Source organism: Nicotiana tabacum, chromosome 3, assembly GCF_000715075.1.
Source record: "Nicotiana tabacum cultivar K326 chromosome 3, ASM71507v2, whole genome shotgun sequence".
NCBI lineage: Eukaryota > Viridiplantae > Streptophyta > Magnoliopsida > Solanales > Solanaceae > Nicotiana > Nicotiana tabacum.
Window position 1 is genome coordinate 44422787 of NC_134082.1, and position 24518 is coordinate 44447304.

Below are 24518 nucleotides of genomic sequence, written 5' to 3' on the forward strand. Positions count from 1 at the left end.
TATTATGTTTTTAAGAGGTTTTCCTTTATTTAAATTGTTTAGTATCTTTCATAGGCGTCATCACGACAGATTGGTTTTGGGTCGTGACAGAAAGTTTGAGAGAATTTTTTAAAAAATTAGGGGAAGTTAGATTTGAAAATTAGAGAGGAGAAAAAATAGGGATGGAAGATAGATTTAAAAAATATAAAGGATAGAAGATGGGAGATACATCTAAAAATTAGAGAGGATAGAAGATGAAGATGAAAGATGATGACGTGTAAAGGATGAAGAGGTATGTGGAAAGAAAGCTTTTCAGGCGTGTAGGAAAAGAGAGAGAACAGAAATATTATTAGATTAGTTTAATAGTGAAAAATTTCTTTCAAATTATGTAAAAACGGCGCTATACCGGGTAAGTTTTAAAAATACGGGCCCAATTTTGTTGGAATATAATCCCAACTGATAAAGAGAGTAATTTATCCTAAAAAAATTATTTTCTTATCTATATAGATTAATTATACCGAATAATATTCTTATTTTATTTTATGCGCCACACTTTCTTTTTTGATATGTTCCTATTAAAATTATCACATTTTTAAAATTGGAAACAAGATAAAATTTTGTCACTTTTTTTCAAACTCTTCATCGTTTGAATTGTTTGAAAATATTCATAATTTATCAATCATGCTAATGAAATTGAAACATAGATAAAGTTCCATCCCTGTAAAAATTAGAAATAGATATTCAATATTTAAGTGATCGTTTCATTTTGCGCACTAGTTAGATTCAATCTAGACTCTGACAAAAAAAGAAATGTTATAAAATAATAAAAGAAGAGGAAGAGCATTGCCGAGAAAAGTAGAGAGATAATTCTTATTGATTTGGGATCATTTACAATGGAATAGAACCCTCTATTTATAGGAAAATAGTGACTTAGCCACCGAGTAATAATCCCTAGAATCTCTCTAAATATAGACATTCACCATAAATAAAATTCTATTTATAATACTCCCCCTTGAATGTCTATTCAATAGATAATGTGTCTCGCTAAAACCTTAACTAAAATAAAACCCAGTGGGAAAAAGATTCTAGTAAAGGAAAAAGAGTACACATATCTAACAATACGCCTTTTGGTTGCCTCATTAAAAACCTTGCAAGGAAAACACAGTGGGACAAAACCTTGTAAGGAAAAAAGAGTACAACGCGTATTAACTCCTCCCGGTGAGAGCATCAATTCACATCTTTAAGCATTTGCATTCCAATATTGTGCACCATCTTCAAAGATCTTTGGTAGAGATTTGATAAACAAATCAGCATTATTAACTTGAACGAATTTGTTTCACCTTGAAATCATCATCTTTAATAGATGTATTATCTTCATATGGTCTTGTTGGAATCGTCAGTTCAATATCTTCACATAGAGGTGAAAACTCTTGCTATCATATTATCATGCTTATAGTTATAGCAAGATACATTTGTGCACAAATTGCACTGAGGAAGTGGTACTTCAAGATCAAGAATTGCATATGCTTCAAGCAACTTAAATCCTTCATGGATTGTCATATAAGTTAAGTCATATAAGCCATATAATAGACTTTAGATACATATCAAGTTTTCATGTCATGCTAGACATATAAGATATCGAAAACTGATTGTACATACTATTGACTTTATACTTTCAAGTGTTTGAACTACATGTTCAATACTACATGTCTTTCATATGAAACCAATTCTATTTGAATTGTTTCTCTTCCATTTGGCCAATATTTTTGTGTCTGTATTCGACAGACTTAAAATCCTCATCTATACTTAGCGCTATGATAGATGTCGTCGACAAACATTTTATATCGGTTCCAACATCCTTATTTTCATATAGACATAATATAGAGATCTCCTCATTCATATATTCAGGTACCTGAATCTCTCTTGAGATTTTATGAAGTGTTATGTCATGTGATCTTCTAGATCACGTGCCTCCTTTACTATGATCATTTGCTCATCTTCTTTATCAAGAAGTTTATTTGAAACTGATTTGTCTATACGCTTTAAACATACCATAGAATTTGTCCTTCTAGGACTTAATAGGAGCATTTGCAATGAGAATATAGTTATTTTCTTTGGATCAGCAAATGCGTCTGGCATGCTTTACAATATATTGCAAATGAATTATTTTTTTATGAACTTCAAGTTCATATTATCGTATTCGAAGATCCAAATGTACAAATGATAATTCATTCCACGTAACTTTTTCTCAATTGTTTATCATGTCTCCCTCTCATGTTAGAAAAACTAACTTTCTTCCTCAATTTTGGGAACCCATCTTTGTGCATTATGGTGTTAATCAAAATATACATCGCACATCAATAATAACAAGATGAAATTATTTGGTTCTTGACCCTGAACCACTTGTGAGGGAAGAATGTAATATACTTTCGTATATAACGTATATCAAACTGATATAGATAACTTTGTTCTCATAAGCAATAGTTTAGCTATTAAGTGGAGGCACTCAATAAATTATTTTGCTAAACCAACTGTGATATAAACCAACTTATCAAGATGATCTTCTTGAATAGAAAATCTGGAAATTATGCTCGAAATTAAATTATTGAGCAAGTTACCTCGCAAAACACTATGTTGCGAGTTAATAATAATTGCACATGTAACCATCTCATAGATGCATCTTATATGGTATACATGGCAGGTGAATGAGCCCATATTCACCTTTGATATTTCCAGCATTCATGAAATTCAATCCCAATTTTAGTTGGTCAATTAATTAATGAGAACAAGCAATATAAGAGAATTCATAAAGAATTTTCTAGTTCTTTAATATTTATCCATGTGAATTATCTATTATTTTTGCACATCATACTTAAATTGATATCGCTAAACCAATTATGCCAACTGAATAAATTACCAATATTGATAAACTTCAGATTTACACCATGACGTGTGCAATTATCTATAAACTTCAAGTTTATTATGATATGGGTTTTTATATCACTAAACTTCTACTTTATTGTGGCATTCTTTTGTTTGTGTAGTACAAACTGGAGAATAAAGCGGGTAGCTTTTCACATACATATTACCCCGCTACAAGTTATAGTAATAGAAGATATTAAATCTTTCCTTTATTTATAGTCTCAATATAATCAACCGCTTTCGCGTATACTTTGGAAACTGAATAAGTTTCTTTGAGACTTACTATAACACAATACCTTATTGGTAATCAATTTGTGTTTCTCCAAAATAGTATAATTGGCTCTTCCTGAGCTCTCAGTTAATTTGGTACTACCACATATTCATCAACATCCGTATGGTGACTATCTCTTTTAAAGAGAAAGTTATACCATTATGGTTATGGTCAAAATTATATGCAAGATATGTTACTTGCATTAATGCTATTCTTTAATAATCACATTATCAAAATATTTTTGCGTGCAACAGGTACGTGACGAATGACCATTTATGCCATAATAATGATATTATTTTCTTATATCATCTCAAACCTCCTTCTAAAGGTGAGTGTGGTATATTCACTACCACTAGCACGTTCATATTCTTCCAAGAATGAATATGTATTCATAAATCAGATGTTTTCATATTCACATCATTAATGGACCATGATCATCTATATGTGTTTTATAAAATCTCATGTCAAATCAATGACAAATATTACTTTCACAGAGTGAAGGATTATTTTGAGAATCCTTATTATTCTCATTATCACAATGATGACGATTATAATTTCTTCTATTGCCACGTCCACATCCATTGATACCTTCACAGTAATAATTTTGTCTTCTTTCAGACTTATTACATACTGCTATCACATTCTCTTAAGGGAATGAGCATGAAGCAAATTCAATGGGACGGGTTTCCACTTCTTGTGCTCACGATCATACATGGCTTTGATCATGGCAAGACATAGAAATTTTACCACTTCGGGTGGTTATAATTTCTTACTAATTCCATTAGAGTTATAATCAAAATTTATTTTCTTTGCTTGTATTTAAAATCAAATTATAGAATAAAAGAGAAAAATATGGTAAAATACATACCTTAAATCCAGAATTTAATCATGAAGGAAGTTCATGGAACAATTGACAATCATTATGCTCAATCCCAAAAACTTCTACTCAATTTGTTAGAGTCTCGTGCTGATAACGTGTTATAAAACAATAAAAGAAGAAGAGCATTGCCGAGAAAAGTAGAGAGAGATAATTCTTATTGATTTGGGATCATTTACAATAGAATAGAACCCTCTATTTATAGGGAAAGAATGACTTAACCATCAAGTAATATCCCTAGAATCTCTCTAAATATAGACATTCACCATAAATAAAATTCTATTTATAACGAGACAGTCATTTTACTACACGTTTTATTGTTAACAATGAGCATCAATAGACTCTTTCTTCGACTCATGTGTTAAGGTTGGGGACGGCACAAAGCAATGTAAACTTTCTCTTTCTCCATCGCTACATATAAATGCAGTCGGTGAAAGCTTTCATCTGCAACTTGTTCCTATAAGCATTTCATTAATTCTCTCCAAGTAAAACAAATTTAGGTTGAAATGGCTTCAAGGTTTTTTGTATTAGGGCTTCGATCTGGTCTTTATTACTTTTTCAGTTGCTTTAGCATCTGATCATAGTTCACTCCAAGATTTTTGTGTAGCCGACTCCTCAGGCTCAGGTACGGTTTCCTATATTTGCTTTTCTGTTAAAGAGAATATTCAAAACTTAAAAGGATTTAATATTATACTGACAGTATATATAATTTTTTGCACTATCAATGTATTAATTTTAACATATTGTATCAGGTAACCTACCTTATTTTCCAAGTTACTAACCTTACTATTGATTTTCATGGAGGTTTCCCTACATTTTTTTTGTGACATGATAGTATAAATTCTTCTATACTGTCGTGTATAGAATGTAAACTCAGCTTAAAAGGGTGAGAAATCTAGTGCCCAATGAATAACATTGCACTGCTACTTATATAATCATGGCAGTGGTCCTCAATGGCATGGTTTGCAAGGATCCAGAGCTGGTACAAGCAGATGACCTGTATCTCAGTAGCAGGGAACACATGCAATGCACTTGGATTCCGTTCGACTGCAGTTTTCCAGGACTCTTGGCATTTCTATGGTGCGTTTAGATTTTGCACCAAATGGAGCTCATATTGGTAGTCCTGGAGAAGTAGGATTTGTGACCTGCTGGCTGCTGTCCCGAGAATCGCCTTATAACTAAATCACTTGAAGTAGGCGATGCTTTCCTGTTTCCAGTGGGTCTCATCCATTTCCAGAAAAATGTAGCAGTTGCAGCTCTTAGCAGCCAAAATCCTGGACTTAAGGTGACACACTGTAAGTGTTGTGTAATGTTTCTTTCGTTGATAAAAGATAGAATCAAGTATACTAGCTGTTTCTTTTACTATATATGTCATGGGTAATCTAGCTAGTCTGTCCTTCCACTAATACATACTCCTTTTTATAAGGAGTAAGTTACAGAAAATCACTAAGTTTAGTGACGCCTTAGACCATCTTCAACCCTAACACCAAATTTCACACCAAAATAGTGTAACATCAAATTTACTCCAACCATTACACCATTTTTTACACCAAAAAAAAATATTTATTCTCTTTCTTCTATATTATATTATTATCTTCTATTTAAATTTTATTTTTTTATTTCCTTCAAACAAATTCTATCTTTTTTCTTTTTTCCATATTCATCATATATAATTTACATTCACCACTTATATAATCATTTATTACAAAATTATTTTAAAGGATAAATCAACTAAAAATGAAATCATTAATAAAAGATAATTAAATAAATATTACATCATAGTCAAATTTAATTTAAGTATCACACAAATATTCAACTTTCGCCTCTATTCTCCCATAAATGCTCGATTAATGCATTATGAAGTGTGTAATGCGCATCTTTATCCTTAATTCAACTTTCTTTTGTTAATCTTGCACCTCTTTTCTTTTTAATTTTCTTTTTTAAATTTTAGTTTTCACTTTTCAATTTTAGCAACATTAGATATCTTACATTTACATTTTTCATTTTTAAATAATGGTTATATTTCTTTTTATACAATTATAATAATACTAAAATTAACTTATAATTTTATATAAATATAATATATACAAAAATTAATACATCAAAAAAATAGGATATAAAATTAAAATTATAAAGATCTTAATATAAAAATTAATTATATACACAATATATGATAAACTAAAAGTCCCAAAAAATAAAATAAAAAATGAATAAAATAATAATAAATCAAAATTTGGTGTTGATGAATAGTGTTGCACCAAATTTGTTGCAATATTATTCATGCACTATAATGGTGCAAGATTTGGTGTTCCATTGGAGCAAAAAAACACAAAAAATAGTGCACCCTTGGAGATGCAATTATGTGTAAAGTACTATTAAAGTGTGAAGTTGCTAAAGAAATGCTCAGACAAAGAAAAAGGATGGGTATATGTTTAATACATCAACAATAACTAAGCACAGACGTCAATTATGTGGATAAAGGACATGAAAAAAGAGAAACAGAAGTGAAAGAAAACGAAGTAAAAATAACATCATTCCACGCACTCAAGGATGTAGCCTAATGAAGCAAAATAAAACCTTATCAGACGGTCTGAATCAAAGTAGAGGCAAACAAAACTAGATAATTTATTCCCAACTGCATAAGTGTTGGTGGGTAGAGTTACCCAGTACATCCGAGAAAAAATTAATTTTCGAAAGCTCGCCTAAGAGCAGTAAGGTCATGATCATATACACCAAACTGATTAAATTTTATTAACAAGAGGACACATGGTACATATCAACATTCTGTACTTGGATCATCGGGCGTATTCACACCACAGAATCTAATTTGACAACAACAATTACCGACTCCAAGAATCACACATCACTGAGCCTAAATCTTCCAATCACTTTGTGATTGTTATCACAAATGGTTCATCTGGTACAGTTCTTCAATCTAGAAATGCTTTGATACTAGCTCTAAATATTACCATATCTATATAGCACCACCTTTGTACTCATCGTTCCAATGGAAGCAAACAAAAACCTTACTCCCTTCAACTAGCGGACTTCACATACATAGGAATCTTAATCCTTCTGCTATTGCATTCCATAGATAATCCTAAGTCGTAGTCGTCACACCAACAACAACATTGCTCACCTAGCAAATGTAAAAATGATTATCAGAAATACTTACCTCGAATGAAGCACAAGAAAAAATGAATCAGATGTGAGCAGTAAAAGATGAATAAACAGAGGTCGAAATCAAAGAAACACACCAACTTGCCACTTTCATCTAAAGACATAGGGTTCTGAACGACCACGGTTTGATTCTGTGAACGGGCTGTAGCCTATACCAGATAAACAATGTTTCAGAAGTGAATTCTGGTTGGCCAATCGCAAGTAGCAAATAAATAGTAAGATGCACCATATTAAGAACTCACAGTTGAAGAAGTGGGTCCTGCAGAGGATGTAGCACCACCATTTGGGGTGTGCACAGGAACATGGACTCTTCCATCTCCGGCCTGCAAGGAGATTCGTAGACAAATTAAAACTGAAGATGAATCATCACAACCAGATGTGAACACTAATTGCCTAAGCAATGATTAGGAACTGAAACCTGACCGTTTCTAACAGCCAAGCTAGCAAGGTGAATTAGACGAGTAATGCATTTGCAGAAAAATAGTCTCCTGTGACATATAACCTCTGAACTTATGCAAAATGAGATACAAAATCAATCAGCAGACAACATAATTTCTCTAGTCTCACGGCAACTGGTGAAACTGCCTCCAAATTATGGATCTCAGAAGGCAAAACATGATTCAACCTCTCCTTTCCAACATGACTTCAACAAGGACCATATTTTGACATGAAACCACTTCCCACCTTTCTTTATGTAAGACCTCAATATCTGTCATAATATGTCCTTCCATCATCGTCGCTTGACAACCCTTGAAAAGAAGCATAAATTAAATCACGATCACTAGAGGTTTAAACCATGAGCAGACTGGACGAACCACAGTAGAAGCGACTTAAATAGAGACAACTGCTGCTCACTCCCAGGTAACCCATAACCTATTGTGAAGCTTGATAACCTGTCTTTTAGGTAACAGTCCGTTTCAATTATCTGGTGCTATCATCTCGGATAATTCTAACCTCAACTGTAAATCTTATTATTTCCCTATCAGTCCTAATGTTTCAATTTTAATGAGTAGCGACAGATAGGTGCAACTACCACAGAATCTGAGCTCAAGCAAAGCTCATTTCAACCAAAAATGTTGTAAATCTTAGACTACAGCATCTGACGATTCTCCATAGCCAACACTTCAATAAAAGCAGAAGCAGTCTAAAGAAAAAAATAGATAATAACCATAATATCAAGCTAGCCGAGGACAGCTATGCATAATTTCTTTAAAGACAAGAACGAGACTTCCAAGTCATCCTCTTTGTAATAGCCCTTCTCTCAAGTGACGAAACAAAATGGCTAGATAAGCACCTTTGTTTACGAATAGACTTTGGGATCAAGTGGCGGATGCAGTGGACTAGGAGATGTTATAGTAGAATAAGATAAATTGTTGTATGATTTTAAGGATTTCTTTTTAAATGCATTAGCTTTTAAGATTTTGTTATAGATTTCAAACTATTTTACATTTATTACAAATTTCTTGTTTATATTTTAAATTATACTTGGATCTTTTAGATTATAATGTATACCTTATCAATCTGCTCTTTTTTCTCTTCAAGTAGGGTTCGGGGCAACCCGGTGCACTAAGCTCCGCTATGCGCGGGTCGGGGAAGGGCCGGACTACAAGGGTCTATTGTACGTAACCTTACCTTGCATTTCTGCAAGAGGCTGTTTCCACAGCTTGAACCCATGACTTCCTGGTCACATGGCAGCAACTTTACCGGTTACGCCAAAGCTCCCCTTCTCTTCAAGTAGGGTTCATGATAAGGAAATCTCTCAATTTTATTACAATGTTAAAGATTTGTAAGACCCTAGTACAAATGAGAATTTGATCCATTATACACTGATATTTCGTACACGCACTACGTGAATAATGATGGGTGGCGATACATCCTGATATTTTTGAGTTGCACCAAAAATCCTACTTGCCAAAGTCGAATGTTCTCCCTCTGGTGGAATATTTTATATTGGAATATCCCTACGGAAAAGGGTCGTACTTGCCCCTTTACTATAAAAAATAAGCTACATCTAACCACCGTTTCAATTTCCTAGTATAACTACCCCTACCGCCATACTTATAGATCATCTTTGCCCTCCACCTGTTAAATGGTTTGGTCCTCATCTTAAAAAAGATACGTGACTGGCCCTGATTGGATAAAAAAGACCAGCTTGTTTTCTAATTAAAACTCACCTGACCAATACTAATAGCCCACCAATTCCAAAAAAAGAAAATTGAACTCATTCCAACCCATCTCCTTCCTCAATGCCTTTTCAGCACAAGTGAAGAAGCTCAATGCCTTTACAGCACTGCAGGAGAAACATTTCAGGAAATGGCTGCTTTGGCATTGTTCAACAGGGGCAATGTGCATATGTCCAGGGCACGGAAAAGGATCTGTTTGAAATAAGATGGTTCAAGAGACACTGCGGAAAAGGGTATATTTTAAATGTAACATCAAATAAACTATAGCCATGGCAAGCAAGAGACACCACTGAAACAACCTTCTGTTCCAAACTTTACTTTTGACTGATGCATAGGGTCCACAGCTATCAATGCACCATGCTGAACCCATATGCATTAAACTGCTAATGATGGGTTACAGGAAGAAAGTTTCTTTACAGAGGCCAAATTCACCAATATCTAGGCTTAATTTGTATAAATTTGAATAGTTGAAGTTTCAAGCATCAAATGTACAAACCACTTAGCTCCCAATATAATTATTATTTCAATTACAATGGTGGAAAATATCCAAAACATGGTTGCAGACTACAGTCATCTCAAGAAAATGAAACTTCAAAGAAAGAAATAGAAAATGGAAAGTTGAACCAGGTGCCACAAACGTTGCAGCCACCATCAACTTTGCTCATCTTATAGGATAACACATTTGAGTTACAATCTACATTACTGTCACCAGGGGCGGACCCACGTGAGGTCAAGAGGGTTCATCTGAACCCGCTTCGTCGTAAAATAACAGTGTATATAAGGTAAATTTTATCTTTCTTCTAGTAAATGCTCTTATATAATTTTGTTGAACCCGCTTAGCACAAAGACACTGTCCAGCCCACTGGCAAAGTGGGTTCAAATTTTCTAAAAATACTTAAGTTCAAAACCAGTCAGCTGCATTTATGGGCACTCTTTTGTCCCTATATGCAGCTCTCTCTCTTTTTCCTATATACATACGACATAGGAAAGTTTCTATTTCTCTTTTTTAGACTAGGAAAGCTTTATATACACAATTTAGGGAAAGAAAATTACACCTTTTTAATAAAAAAAAATAATTTGTTGTGTCTTTGTATATTTATTTGTTTGCATTTGAACCCGCTTGATGAAAATCCTGGGTCACCTACTGACTGTCACTATATAGTTGTTATTGCTTATGATTGGGCTCAAAAGGAATATTCAAAAGCAGGAGAGAGATTATAGGTTCAATTTTCTTTTTTCTTCTTTTGGAATGGGTGGGTTATTAGTACAAGTCGAGTGGGTTTTAATTAGAAATGGGGCGGGTTTTTTATCCAATCAGAGCCAGCCACCTGTTTTTTTTAAAGATGGGACCAAGCCATTTAATGGGTGGGGCAAATATGATCCAAAAGTATGACGGTAGGGGTAGTTATACTAAGAAACTAAAACGGAGGGTAGATGTAGCTTATTTTCGATAGTAGAGGGACAAATATGGCCTTTTTCAAAATCCTTGTCAAAAATGATTTTATATTGGAACAAGATTAACTATTGTACGTTTGAGATTTTCTTATAGATTTCTGAGTAGTTTTACATTTATTTTCATATTTATCTTTTAGATAGATTATGTTTAGCTTTTCTAGATTAGATTTTATCACTTGTTATTATCACTTATTCTAATTTGATTTTATTCTTGTCTTGCGGCTAGAGTTAAGAGTTTAAATTGTTTAAAAGCTCTAAATTGTTCACAGTTTTTTCATACTAGGTGGGTGTTTGGATTGGCTTATTTTAAATTCTTATTGGCTTTTAAGCACTTTTTTAGTTTGTGTGGTGTTTGGCAATGATAAAAGGTGCTTAAAAGCACTTACTTTTAGGCATAAAAAGTACAAAAATAAGCCAAAAGCCAAAAGTTGGGTATTACCAACTTATGGCTTTTGGTTTTTAGCTTAAAAGCTACTTTTTATAAGTCAATCCAAACACCCTCTAAATATGACCTATATTACTTTTTTGGAGACACTCCAAAAAACACGTGATAAATTGATTTGGATATAAATTGTATCCTACTCTCCTTCTACTTCCTTGTTGCTCCCTCTTTCCATCTCACTTCTCTATTCCTCTCCTCTCTTAATTTCTCTCTACACTCTCGATTTATATCTGTTCTGTTTCTTATTCTTATCTCTTTTTTCCCACAGACAATAAAACATAAATACAGAAACATTAAGTCATCCACCAAAGAATTAAAAGAAGGGACTAGCATTCTCACATTAACGTGTGTGATATAGTGGCATATGGCACATTTAACTGATGGAGCTCCGCATGGATACATCAGCATAGTACGACAATTTCCACAGTTGACATGAGCAAACTGGTTAGGACCTGAAGATCAAGAGAAAATAAAATTTGCACGGGAAGTACATCAAAAGCATAACAAAGACAAATGAAAAAATGAAGATTAGGAGACGAAAACCTCAAGCTGACACCATTCAACAAATTCAGCTTGGCAAAATCCTATTATCCTAGTAAATGATAGAATTTGCAAACTTTATGTGCTAGTTACCTATCAATTCAACAGAGATCACCATTTCTTCATCTAAACAATTCTTCACACATACATCAAAAAAGTAAGGGTTCTTCACACCTTTACAAAGACTAATACTACTGATGATAAAAATAATTATTCATATTGTTTTCTTGTTATTGTTGTTATTTATAGCAACCTCCTCATACATCCAACATCAGGAAAAAGGGTTTCTCTCGCTGCTTTTATTAGATGCATATTCAATTATTTTTGTGCAGAATTCATTGTATTCAACATTCATGTATATATTAGGTAAGCTAGTAACAAACATATAACACCAACATTTTTCTATTAGTCACTATATGTTAGTATTATTAAACATATATTTCTTTTGCAACACATAAATAAAAATGTGCCTATGCAGCTTAACATATATTTCTTTTGCAATACATAAATAAAAATGTGCCTATGCAGCATGTAAAAATATCTACATATATATTTTAGGTTGAAGGGGAGCCTAAGTACAACGGTAAGAGTTATTGATGTGTGACTAAGTCATGGCAAGCCGGGGAAACATCATTTTTGCAAAAATGCGAGGTAAGTAAGATAATAGACCCGATGTAGTGCGAACCTTCCTCGAACTTTGCAAACAACAGGGGCTTAGTGCACTAAGAGCCTGTTTGGAAAGCCACCTAGGAATTAGATTTGGGTGTAATTGAGTGTAATTACACAGGTTCGCATGTTTGACTGGCCGAGTAATTACTTGGTCAGCATGGAATTGGGTGTAATTGGAGAGGTGTAATTACACTATCCAATTCTCAAGGGAGCGTGAGAATTGACGGTAATTACACTATGTAATTACAAGGTTACTTATTAATTTCTTTTCTTTTTCTTTTTCTTTTTATTTTAATTTATTTTCTTTATAGGCCAAATACATATACAACCCCTTAAACTTGACATCAATTTTCACATACACACTTTAACTAAGGTTTGTGCCTATTAAACACTCTAATATTATTTAATTTGTACCAATCAGACCCATCACGACTAACCACTACAAAAACTATAATACGTGAATTTCACACGCCTGACATGTCAAAAAGAACGACTAAAAAAGAGCCTTGTGGCTTTTAACTTTAGCTAATCCCCAAAAAAAAGGTTTTTCAGCAAATAATAAAAAAATTAAAATTGCGGAACACTCGCTGTCGGCCGCCCCGTTCCACTACGGGTCATCTTCTTGGCAAACCATACCTCTCATTTTCTTCTTCCATACAACTCACCCCACCTCAAACAATAGTTCAGATAGCATTTGCAAACCCCCACTCCCTGTCTTCTTCCATAGCGCCTGCCCCTTACACTATTGTTGTCTCCCCACCGTAGCCCCTACTTACTATTTTCTGATACTCAAAAAGAAGAAGAAAACTTTAAAGTTTGTAAAGGGAAATTTTATTTGTGAGTATTAAATTTTGTTTGAATTTATCCAAAGTTGATGTGTTCTTTGTTCTTCCCAAGTGAAAAAAAAGAAGTAAAAGTTTTCAGCTGTACTTATTCTATTTTCCTTTTCTTTATTTGTTGATAATGATCTATATATACATGTATAATATGTATCGCCATGGACCACCACTTTTGGCACCCGACTCCACTGCAACCTTACCCCACAGCCACCCTACTACCTTCAAATCATTCATGATTGGATTTAGCTGGCTATTCTGGTGATATGTCTTAATGGAGATGATAGAGGATGGTGATTTTTTTTGGTTGTGAGATTTCCGGCTGATGATGCGTGAAGCGGGTGGAGCAAAAATATGATTCTTTCACATTTCACGCGCCCAAGAAAAGTGCAATTCACACAATATGCCCATCATCGTTATGTGTTTAATAGACACATATTTGTTGGACTTTGAATGTCTAATTAGAACAAATCACAAATATGCTCCGTTTTTTTTTTGTTTTTTTTGAATTGGTAACTATTGTATATATTAAAAACATCAGTACATAGGTTGCACTGAAAACCAGATTTACATGGAGAGGATTAGTAGATGTTCTAATTCGAAACCTAGCAAGATCCTAGTATGTCTATGAGTGTCAATGTATCTTCTATGTAAATCTGTTTGCACCAAAAACAAAAAAGAAGAATACAATTGAGTTTGATCTTCTGCACTGGATTGTTTCTATCTTCAAAACATCTATTGTTCCTTTCCCTCCAAACTGTCCACCAGATACAAGCCAGGACAGCCCTCCATCTATCTCTACTAGTTGCTTCAGCTCCAGCATCTTCCCAGCTATTTAAGGGGCCAAGTTTAAGGGGCTAGGTATGTATTTGGCCTTATAACTTTTTTTTCCATTATTTTAATTTCTTTTTATTTTTTACTTATTAATTTATTTTTTATTTTTAAAATATATTTTTCTTTTTATATTATTTTTCTTTTATTTCTCTACCTTTACTTCTTGTGATTCCATGTAATTGCTCGTATAGTTTATTTCTTATTTGTTTTATTTTCTTCATTTAGCGTAACTGCATTATTATTCTAGTTTTTGAAACTACACCTCCTAATATTAAAATAACGAGTCAATAACAAACTTCGCATATAATGAGTGATGTCATTAAAGTAGAATTTATTGTTGAATGAGGTTATAAACTTATTATGTTTCCTAAATCTTAAGTTCTATTGGAACTTATTTTTATTATGTTGGAATGTGACATATGTTAAAATATACATTTATTTTTTTTGGATTTTGAAAGTGTGTTATATTTATGGTTCCAATTTACTTGTTTTAGTAGTATTGGATTGTTATTTCACATTGCATGTTGTTCATTTTTTAGTAATTGATAGATTAGTTTTGTCAAACATTTGAATAATGTTATGACATTATATTTACAAATATTAATTTATTAACATGCATTCCATGTTGTTCTAACAAAACGTATGTTTTTAGTTTATATAATTAATTAAACTAAATATTATTAATTTGAAAAATATAAATCAATTATTTTTACAATATTAGTTATAAATATATGATTACAAATTAATGTATATTCAAGAAAAAAATATGCATCTCAAATAGCAAATCTAATATCATTTATACTTATAAAAATTATTTATAGGCGTATATTTATTATATTAACTTTTAAGTTTTGATAATTAATTCATCTTAAATTTAATCGAACTATGTAATTACACTTGTGCAATCAAACAGTACGCTTGTAATTACACTGTAATTACGTTATGACAAACAAATAGGTCTTCGTAATTACTAGGCTGTGTAATTACTACCCTAGTAATTACACGAATTCCAATTACCGGGTGGCTTTCCAAAAAGACCCTAAGCTATCCCTTTTTGTCTATTTATGTGAATTCAAAGAAATAGTATATAGGGTGTAACATAAGAACATTTATTCATTAATTTCACACATAAGATCACATGTTCAAAAACATTACATATTTATAGTATACATTTTCTAAACATATAGTAGTATGTTGTCTAGATTACTTGTACCTGATTATGTACATTAGGACTTGTTTTGTTTTGTTCTATTTAGTAGATTTTTTATACTAATAGAATTGATATCCTATAATTGTTTTCAGGGAGACAAGTACATCTTATAGATCTTCATTTCCTATTAGTTTTCGGTTTTTATGTGTAAAAAGAAAATAAACAAATATCCACAAATAAACGCAATAAGACAAGGAAAGGAACCGGTGAAAGAGAAGAGTTTGGTGTTAGAAAATTCGGTAAACATATCATCAGATTGTTGGGAAGTGCTTATGAAGATGTGGTAGAGACATAAACAGCATATAAACCTGTATATCAGCTAATTAGGGAGAGGATGGAGGACTATGGACTTCAACAAAAATAACCCCCCATATGAAGTGTAAGGAAGTATATCAGAAAATACTAGGGAATTCCATATTCCATTTGCTTCCCTTGTATGCTTTTATCTCAATTAGCATCAAATATAAACTTCAAGTTATGTAGTGCACCATTTAACTATTTTCGATAAACTACTACTTAATATATTAAATAATTTCAAATCATGTAGTATACCAAGTTAACTAGTTGTCGAGAAACTAACGTACTTAGGGTCGTCTGGTTCACATACTAGTTATGTGGCATTTATAAGGCATGTATTGTTTATGCAGTGATAATAACAAAGGGATTGTTATGGGGTGAATAACAATAGAGGGATTTTTATGTATCGAATAATAATGCAGGGATTCCTCTGAGGTGAATAATACAAAGGAAAAGTTATGTAGGAAGTACATACTTTAAAGGCATGTCTATCTTTAAATACTTTTACTCCAGTATTGCTAGAGCACGTCTTCTTACTCCACATTCTATCCTATATTCCTATGTAAAATAATTCAAAGATTCCTGCATCACTTTTCTTTATCAATAAGATTCCTGCATGACTTAATGCAGGTTTTATTTACATTTCCAACCAAATGTTGCATTAGTTATGCAGGAATTAGACTTTTTCATATGGCCAACCAAACGCTACATAGGCATTGGATTATTTTTCTAACCTCTCCAACCAAACACTGAATTATTTTAAGCAAGATTTATGTTGAGATTATTTTTCCTAATCCCTCCAACAAAAGGACCCCTGAAGTTATTGAAATAGATGTTCTAGAAGAAAAAACAAATGTTGAAACCAACGAAGCCAGGAAAGGAAAGTAAGAATATATGGAATACCATCATTATTATATGCAATTGCCATAATGGAGAGAGATGATTGGAGATGTTTCTAGGGAATTAGACTTTTTCATACCGCCAACCAAACGCTACCTAGTTACATTAGATTATTTCTCCAACCGAACACTATTATTTTAAGCAAGATTTTATGTTGAGATTATTTTTCCTAATCCCTCCAACAAAATGATCCCTGAAGTTATGAAAATAGATGTTCTAGAAGACAAAACAAATGTTGGAACCAACGAAGACAGGAAAGGAAAGTGAGAATATATGGAATACCATCGGTATTATATGCAATTGCCATAATGGAGAGTGATGATTGGAGATGTTTCCAGGTAATTAAACTTTTTCATACGGCCAACTCTACCTACGTTGGATTATTTTTCTAACCTCTCCAACCGAACACTGTATTATTTTAAGCAAGAATTTATGTTGAGATTATTTTTCCTAATCCCTCCAACAAAAGGATCCCTGAAGTTATGAAAATAGTTGTTGTAGAAGAAAAAACAAATGTTGGAACCAACGAAGACAGGAAAGGAAAGTAAGAATATATGGAATACCATCACTATTATATGCAACTGCAATGATGGAGAGATAAATTGGAGATGTTTCTAAGGAAATTACACCCAACAACAACAAAAACCAAGTGTAATCCCACAAGTGGGGTCTGGGGAGTGTAGTGTATACGCAGCCTTACCCCTACCTTGCAAAGATAGAGAGGTTGTTTCCAATAGACCCCTGGCTCTCTAAGAAAATTACACTCCAATTAAGAAATTGAAGACTTCAATGCCTGCAGTCTGTAGCTTTTTGGTGTCAAATGGAAGTTGTAAATACATGTAATTGTGGATTTTATTCGCCCCCTTCATTTTCTATTCTTATAAAAGGGCAAAAAATATGTTTTTTTATGTACTTGCAAGTATCCTCTGGATACTAACTGCACAGAGTTACCTTATCAAAAAGAATTGTTAATTACAGCTATCTGATAGGCAAGAATACTGCTAAATTGGAAAAAGTGAGTGAAAAACAGACAATTTGCATTGAGCATGTACTGTCACTCAGCCGTACAAAAGCAAAAGTATACAAACTATTGCCTTCAGCAGAAGTTGAAGTGCTTCAAGCAAGCAAAGAATAAATCAGACCACACACTTAGTTTAGGAGTTTCAATAACAAATATGACCTTCATAAAAGTTCCACAATCCAATCTGCATAACTTACATCAAGAAGGTAATTTTTTTTTCTTCTGCATAATAAACATTCTTCATCAGCATGGAAAACAACAGATTTCTTTTCCTTTTTGGGGTTTCTTTTCTTTTTTTCTTTTATTTTTGGGGGGGTGGGGGGTGGGGGGGGGAGGGGATTCAAATCTCAATGTAAGATCCTACTGGAAGAATGTAAAACAAATGGAAGTCAAGATACAGTAGATATTCTCATAAGCTAGATATGAAAATATCCTCAAAGGAAAGTAAGACGAGGGCTTCCAGGAGGAGAAGCTAAATTTCCAAATCAGACTGTGATTCTTTAATTTCTAAAGCAAAAGGTACCTGGCACAAGGTTCACCGTATGACAGCAGGCGCATCTCACACTAGTTGCCCCACGTGGATGCATCAGTAAGGTGCGACAGCCTCCACATATCAACTGAGCCATTTCCATTCCTGCATAATGGACAGAATTTAAGCAACACTGGAAGAACGGTAAAGTGTAAGGCATAAGACATATATCGTGCAGCGAACGGGTGTCATCTGGGACTGTTTGCAATAAGATGATACATAGTTCCTCACCGTGATTATCAAATCAGTTTTTTCTCCTTTGGGTTTTATTTGGGGAGGGATGCGAACTGCTTGATTGATGGGGAAGAGAGGGAGGGGGGGGGGGGGGGAATCTCATCTGTCTAAAGAGAAATTTTCTCCTAAGGATGGCTTGAGCGTTTGAGATATAGGAGCAACAACCTGGAGAATCTTGGTTCAAATTCTAGCTACAACACTCTGTGTAAGTCTATCTCCAACCCCTCGTGAGCAAGAATGCAAGATTGTCTGGCACATGTGCTTGTGGGTTATGGGCTTCTAGCATGCTTCTTAATAGATTAATTGAAGTGCGCTCAAACTAGCCCAGATGTCACCACCCTAAAATTTATTTAAAAAACACCTATTTCAAACTTTATTTTAGAGTAGCACTTGTAAAATAAGTCTTGAAAAAGATGCAAAGATCTTAAAGTTTAACAACCACATTCAATCTTTGTTTTTAATAATGCGCAATAAAATAATTTTCCTTTCTTGCTTCACTTCATTTGTCTCAAAGACATTTTCTGACCACTTTTTAGATATTCAAATTTAGCCAAGAGAAAACATGCTCCTTTATAAAAGTAAAATGGAAAGAACATAATAAAAAATGCATTGGCTGGACCAAAAAGGAAAGCCACAATAAGGGGGGAAAATATATTATTACAACTTTCCCTCAAATCCTATAGATCCCAAACCAGACCAAACCCGTGGATGAATTCACCTAGCCAACCAAAATAAAACCAAACCCCACGTTTAATAATTTTCAATTTTGGATCGTTTCACAGATATGCACTGACCGAATTCAATGAGTTTGCAGTTAGAGGCTCATAAAACTGCCTTTCATGCACACCAATGCAATTTGTAGCTTCCACTTCATGGATGGAAACTACAAAAGCAAGATGAGGCAATATGTCGTAATGTGTTGTGGAACTTCATGTTGTTTGCTTGTACTATTAAACGGTGGATGCTAGTAATCTTGCTGATCTTATGGCATGATGATGATTTGATAGTTGATAGTAGCTAATGGTATGAAGTTGATTTCCTATATCATTTCTTTTTCTCTACTTCAGATTGTACCTTATCAAATAAAGACACTACCATTTAGTTTTCTAATCTTCTAAATGCTAAGTTTTCACCTCTGTAAAATCCATGTTTTTTTGGCCTTTTTATATTTCGGGGAGGGGGGGTTCTTCTCATAATAAGAATAAATCTTTTTCAGAAAATAAGCAGTTTGGGTCATTGATCTGGGCAAATGAAAAGGAAGAGATGACATCTCATTGGAAATGACTGAAGCTTTGAACCGTGTTCAAATGGAATAGGGTAGAATAGAAATTCTCTATCTAAAAATGCCGATAGAAATGCTGTGATACTCTAACGTAATTAGAGCCCCAAGTCTACTCACCTTTTCTCGGGAAAAAAAAGGGAATTAGCGCTTAGAGTTGTTTCATAGCCAATAACTTTCGTAGAAGTAATAAAGAATGTACATGGATGAAATTTGAGGCATGTTTCATTGAACTGGTTTAAATATATAGGCATTCTGTCTTTCTCATAGGCTGCTGGTCAAAACAATATGACTATCATCTTTAGGGGCAAAGCATTTCTGACTTTTCATACTTGTCTTTAGAGTCAAATTATTATAGAAGTCCTAAAATATTTAGCATTATAAAAGCTATAGAATATTTAGCATTTGTTTGGCTAAAAGTCCATCATAAGCTTCTTTTAGTTACAAGGTACAAGAAACTGATATTCTGCAAGTTCCAAAGATGTAATAGCACAATTGCCAAAAACTGAAACAAAGAACATAACCAAGCTGACATCAAAAACCAATACGGTTTATACCAACATCATCAACCAAGAATAAAAACGCCTAGAGTTAGCTCTTGCACAAATAAGAAAATCTATCTTTTCCAATTATCTCTTGATTTACTTATCCGGTCAATACTTACCACTGCTCTTAAGAGCCCAAGATTCATACCCCAGTCTCCAATGCAGAGCCTTTGTAGATAATATGTTTTGCTATCAATTGATTTCCCAGCTCCTATGCAAATATGTTAGCAAAACTTGTGTTCCACTCACTTTCCGTAGAAAGAAGTTTAAAACTTGACAAACACTTCTCATACTTCTTTTTAGATTCTCCTGCCCCCAGGGCTTTGGTTCAGTGATAACGACACACTTGGAATGCATGGATATGGAGCATGCCACGAGTTCAGACCTCACTCTCACCGCAGTTTTGACCTCCAATCGAACTATGAATACGATTAGATAGGCTGTTATGGGATGGGAAGTTGGTCGGGCCTGCATTTTCGATCAATTTTCAGCCACTCAATGCCGCTCTCGGTGCAAGTTGTAAAGAGTCTTCAGCCCGAGTCAAGCTCTAGGGTCATTTCATTCTTGTGATGTAAAGACTGCACCACAAGACCAGATAAGTCGCTCCCTTGCCTCGCCGACAAAGAATCTAGTAGTTAAGTGGGAGCAGAGCAGAGGGGCAGTTCATACACCCAAAGCACTGAACTTGTGGACTAACCGAGGTTGGGCCAGCAAACTCACCAGAGATTTCTCGGTTATAAGAAATCCACTTAGATGTTCTTAAAACACTAGCTAAGCTAATCGTCTAAATTCCTTTCGATTAAGTCAATAAGCTTTGATTGGAACAAGATGTTGGTCCCTTCACATTAGAACCCATGATGTGGACCTAAGCCCGAAGGAAAGAGTAGCCGAGTGGTGCTGAGCATTTTTACATAAGTTCAAATTCTTGTTCTTCCACTTGTTTGATGTAGAACTCAAATAAGAGAAAAGATGCATTTGTCAGCTCCATTACCCTTCGTGACAAGGCACGGGAGAAAAATATATTATTGATATATTCTATGAAGTGTTTTACAATAGCCCTATTTATAACTATACACAATACATATTCTACACATATTCTATGTGGGACTAAGCTTATTTACATAACTATCTAACACCCTTTATCAGACGTCAGAGACATCAGACACTGTCAGGAAATAAGTGTTTAACCAAGGGTCTAGCTCCATTCTTTAGCTTATGCGCTTCTCTTTATGTTTGAAGATGACTATCAGATTTCTTAGCATATTAGATTTCTTGTTTTCTGGTTAGTATTTTATTAAGCAAGTTACTTCTTGCACTTTGGGACCAAATTTGCGATGGAACAACTTTCCTATCTTACAAAAGCAAAATTTTAGTTGATCACTGACTAGCATATGCTAACACATTTCCCAGTATACAGTATACTGTCTACAGCTGATCACTAATCCATTTCAACCAGAAGCTCGATATATCGTATCTAAAAAACACTTGTAATGACGAGTTTTGTGTCGTAATAAACTCCATTTTATTTCCTCTAAGACAAAACATAATGAAATTAAGTTCCAAGTCCTTAAATATTTTTGACTACCATTCTGCTGGAATAGGCATTAGCTTGAACTCGTAACACACTCTTTTTTTTTTTTTTGTGGGGGGAGGGGGGAAAAGAGGAGGGAATTCCACCACCAACTTAATCTATGTGCAGTCGTGCGTGTCAGCTCCCAACAGAGCAGTTAACCAAATTCCAAAAGATGAACTTATAGTTTCAAGATATTACTATTTCTTCTTTTTTTCCCTTTCATTCACCATTGGCTAGACAGAAATAGTATCAAAGAAGTGCCAAATAAACTAGTGATGCATGTTCTTATCACACAGCACTGATAGTAGAGGCAGAAAAGACAGATACCAGGAGGTGGGACAGGGGTGAGGGCGTTGCACACTGCACAGCAGACATTAGTAGCTCCTCTCGGATAAAGAAGAATTGTCCTACACCCACTGCACACCAACTGACTCTGCATAGCTGCACCATTACCAAAATCAAAAATCAAATATTCATACCAATCCTACACCATTTTGACTCTAAGTTCCCAAATTACACCAATCAAAACAAAATTCATGGACTGAACAGATCAAATATGTAACATTTTGAAATACTTCTCTTCTATCTATGCCTAAAATACCAAGCACTGTCCTCATATTGAGTCAACAATTCTTCAATATTTTGGTCTTCAAAGAATAATACTCCCTTTGTCCCACTTTATGTTATACAATTTCCTTTTTAGTCCGTATGTACCTTTCTACACTTGAAAACAATTTAATTTAAGCTTCTCAGTTTATACTTAACTTTATGTTATACACTTTCCTTTTTAGTCCGCATGTACCTTTCTATACTTAAAAACAATTTAACTTTAAGCTTCTCAGTTTATACGTAATGAGATGATATTTTTTATAGATAAAAAAATATTTATAACTTATCTTAGACCACATGTTTGAAAAGTCTTTTTTTTCTCAAACAACATCCCATTACAAATTCCAATCTAGACAATTCATCATGCTAAGATTATCAAAACACCAAACGATTAACCAAATTTCATCAACCAAACAATGTATAAGCTTATCTATAAATCAAATCTATTCCAATTTCAATATCCAAATCCATAAGAAACTGATTTTCAAATATCCAGACACACCATAAAATCAGAAATTGAAGAAAAGCAATTGCTTACCAGTAAAAGAAATCAGAAAGCTAGGGCCAAACAGATTTGGTAATATATTCCACACAAATTTAAAGCAGAATTAGCGATAAGGGGATTCCCACTTTTCTGGAAAATGTGAATAAAAAAAGTTCTAAGAAAGCGAATTTATAGATTATCGGAAGTCAGAGTTTGGATTTGGTAATCTTATCGGAATTTCGCTTTTTTATTCTTACTACATCTTCTTCTTCGTTTAATATTGAAAAAAGAATTCTTTTTTTGTTGGACTTTTATGAGTTTTCAACGGAGGAGAGAGAGTAAATTCGTGTAGAATTGGAAAGTTCTTTTAATTTAATCCGAACGCGTAAATTTGATTTTTTCTTTTCCTTTGTCCGAAGCAAAGAACTTTCTCGATACGACCCGGGTCGCCCCGTTTGTTTGATTAGTTTTGGGTCAACAAGTTCTCTGCTCGTTATTAGGTGTCGTTTGGTTCGGCCGGTTATTTTATAAAAGTTGTATCATACCAATTTTTTGGTTATTCTATTATGTATAACCAAAATTAGATTTTTCGAAACCGTTCCAATCATGTCGATTTCTCTTCGGTATCGGTACGGTTCGGTTAATTTTCGGTATTTTTTTATATCATGTAAAATTCACCAGTAGAAGTAGAATGCAATAACATACGTTCTTTTATAGGACTTAGCAAAATTCTCTAGACATTTTTACTGTTTAAAGGGAGATGAATTAAAAAAAGAAGAAGAGATGGCTAGAGTATAGATCCACCAATTATTCTACAACAGCGTAAAAGAAATCAAACAAAGGCAAAGAAAATATAAATCACACGAGTTGAAAGATATACCAAGTTGGGACTCGAGAATAAAGTCTATAGAAGATTAAATATTCAAAAAGATAAATCCAAATTATATGAAAGGAAACATATTCAATACATTGTAGTTTGCTAGTCATAATCGCTAGAATACTTTGGGTCTTACTAATAAAGATACTTGAAATAACTTAGTTTAAGCAGAAGTAGAATAATAGGTTTTAGGAATTAATATTTTGAGTTTAATTACTTGTTGGCTTGTAATAGTTTTCATAATTCCAAGGCCCAAAGAAAATTTAATGCATTATTACTTTTAAACTTACTAAATAAATATATTTTCTACATGTAAAATTTATTTGGTACGGTTCGGTATTTTTTCGGTTTATTTTTATAAAATAAAAAACTTACCCTAATTATCGGTGCGGTTATAGATTTATATAAAAACCTACGGTTTCTTAAAAAGAAACCTAAAAATCGATTCGGTGCGGTACGGTTCGGTCGGTTTAGTCGGTTTTCGAATATCCATTGACACCCCTAGTGTTTCATCCAGGTAAAATTAAGTGCAGCCATATTTTAAATTGCAATGAAAAAGTAATCGCCGATACCATTAAATTAATGTATTTGCCCCTAATTAAAACACGGAATAAAACTGGAAGAAATTTAAAAATAACCAAAATTACAAGTGGTCATTTAAAAATAGTCATAGTTTTCAAAAGTAACCGAAATTTAGCCATTTTCATGTAAAGATAAATCTGAACAAAAATACTGTTCAAAATCCGAAAAAATACCCTAGTATAATATACTG

The 24518-nt window shown here is 33.5% G+C and overlaps 1 protein-coding gene across 1 annotated transcript; it reads right to left on the reverse strand.

The window, feature by feature from the left end:
• Positions 1 to 6650: 6650 nt before the first annotated feature.
• LOC107827827 (protein LOL2) lies at positions 6651 to 23252 on the reverse strand. The gene is made up of 7 exons (XM_016655038.2): positions 22924 to 23252; positions 22104 to 22217; positions 18140 to 18250; positions 11649 to 11761; positions 7472 to 7552; positions 7307 to 7378; positions 6651 to 7188 (listed from the first exon to the last, which is right to left on the reverse strand). Exons 2-7 carry the CDS (start codon positions 22213 to 22215, stop codon positions 7150 to 7152), a joined length of 528 nt encoding a protein of 175 aa, XP_016510524.1. The 5' UTR covers positions 22216 to 22217; positions 22924 to 23252; the 3' UTR covers positions 6651 to 7149.
• Between the last annotated feature and the right edge of the window lie 1266 nt (positions 23253 to 24518).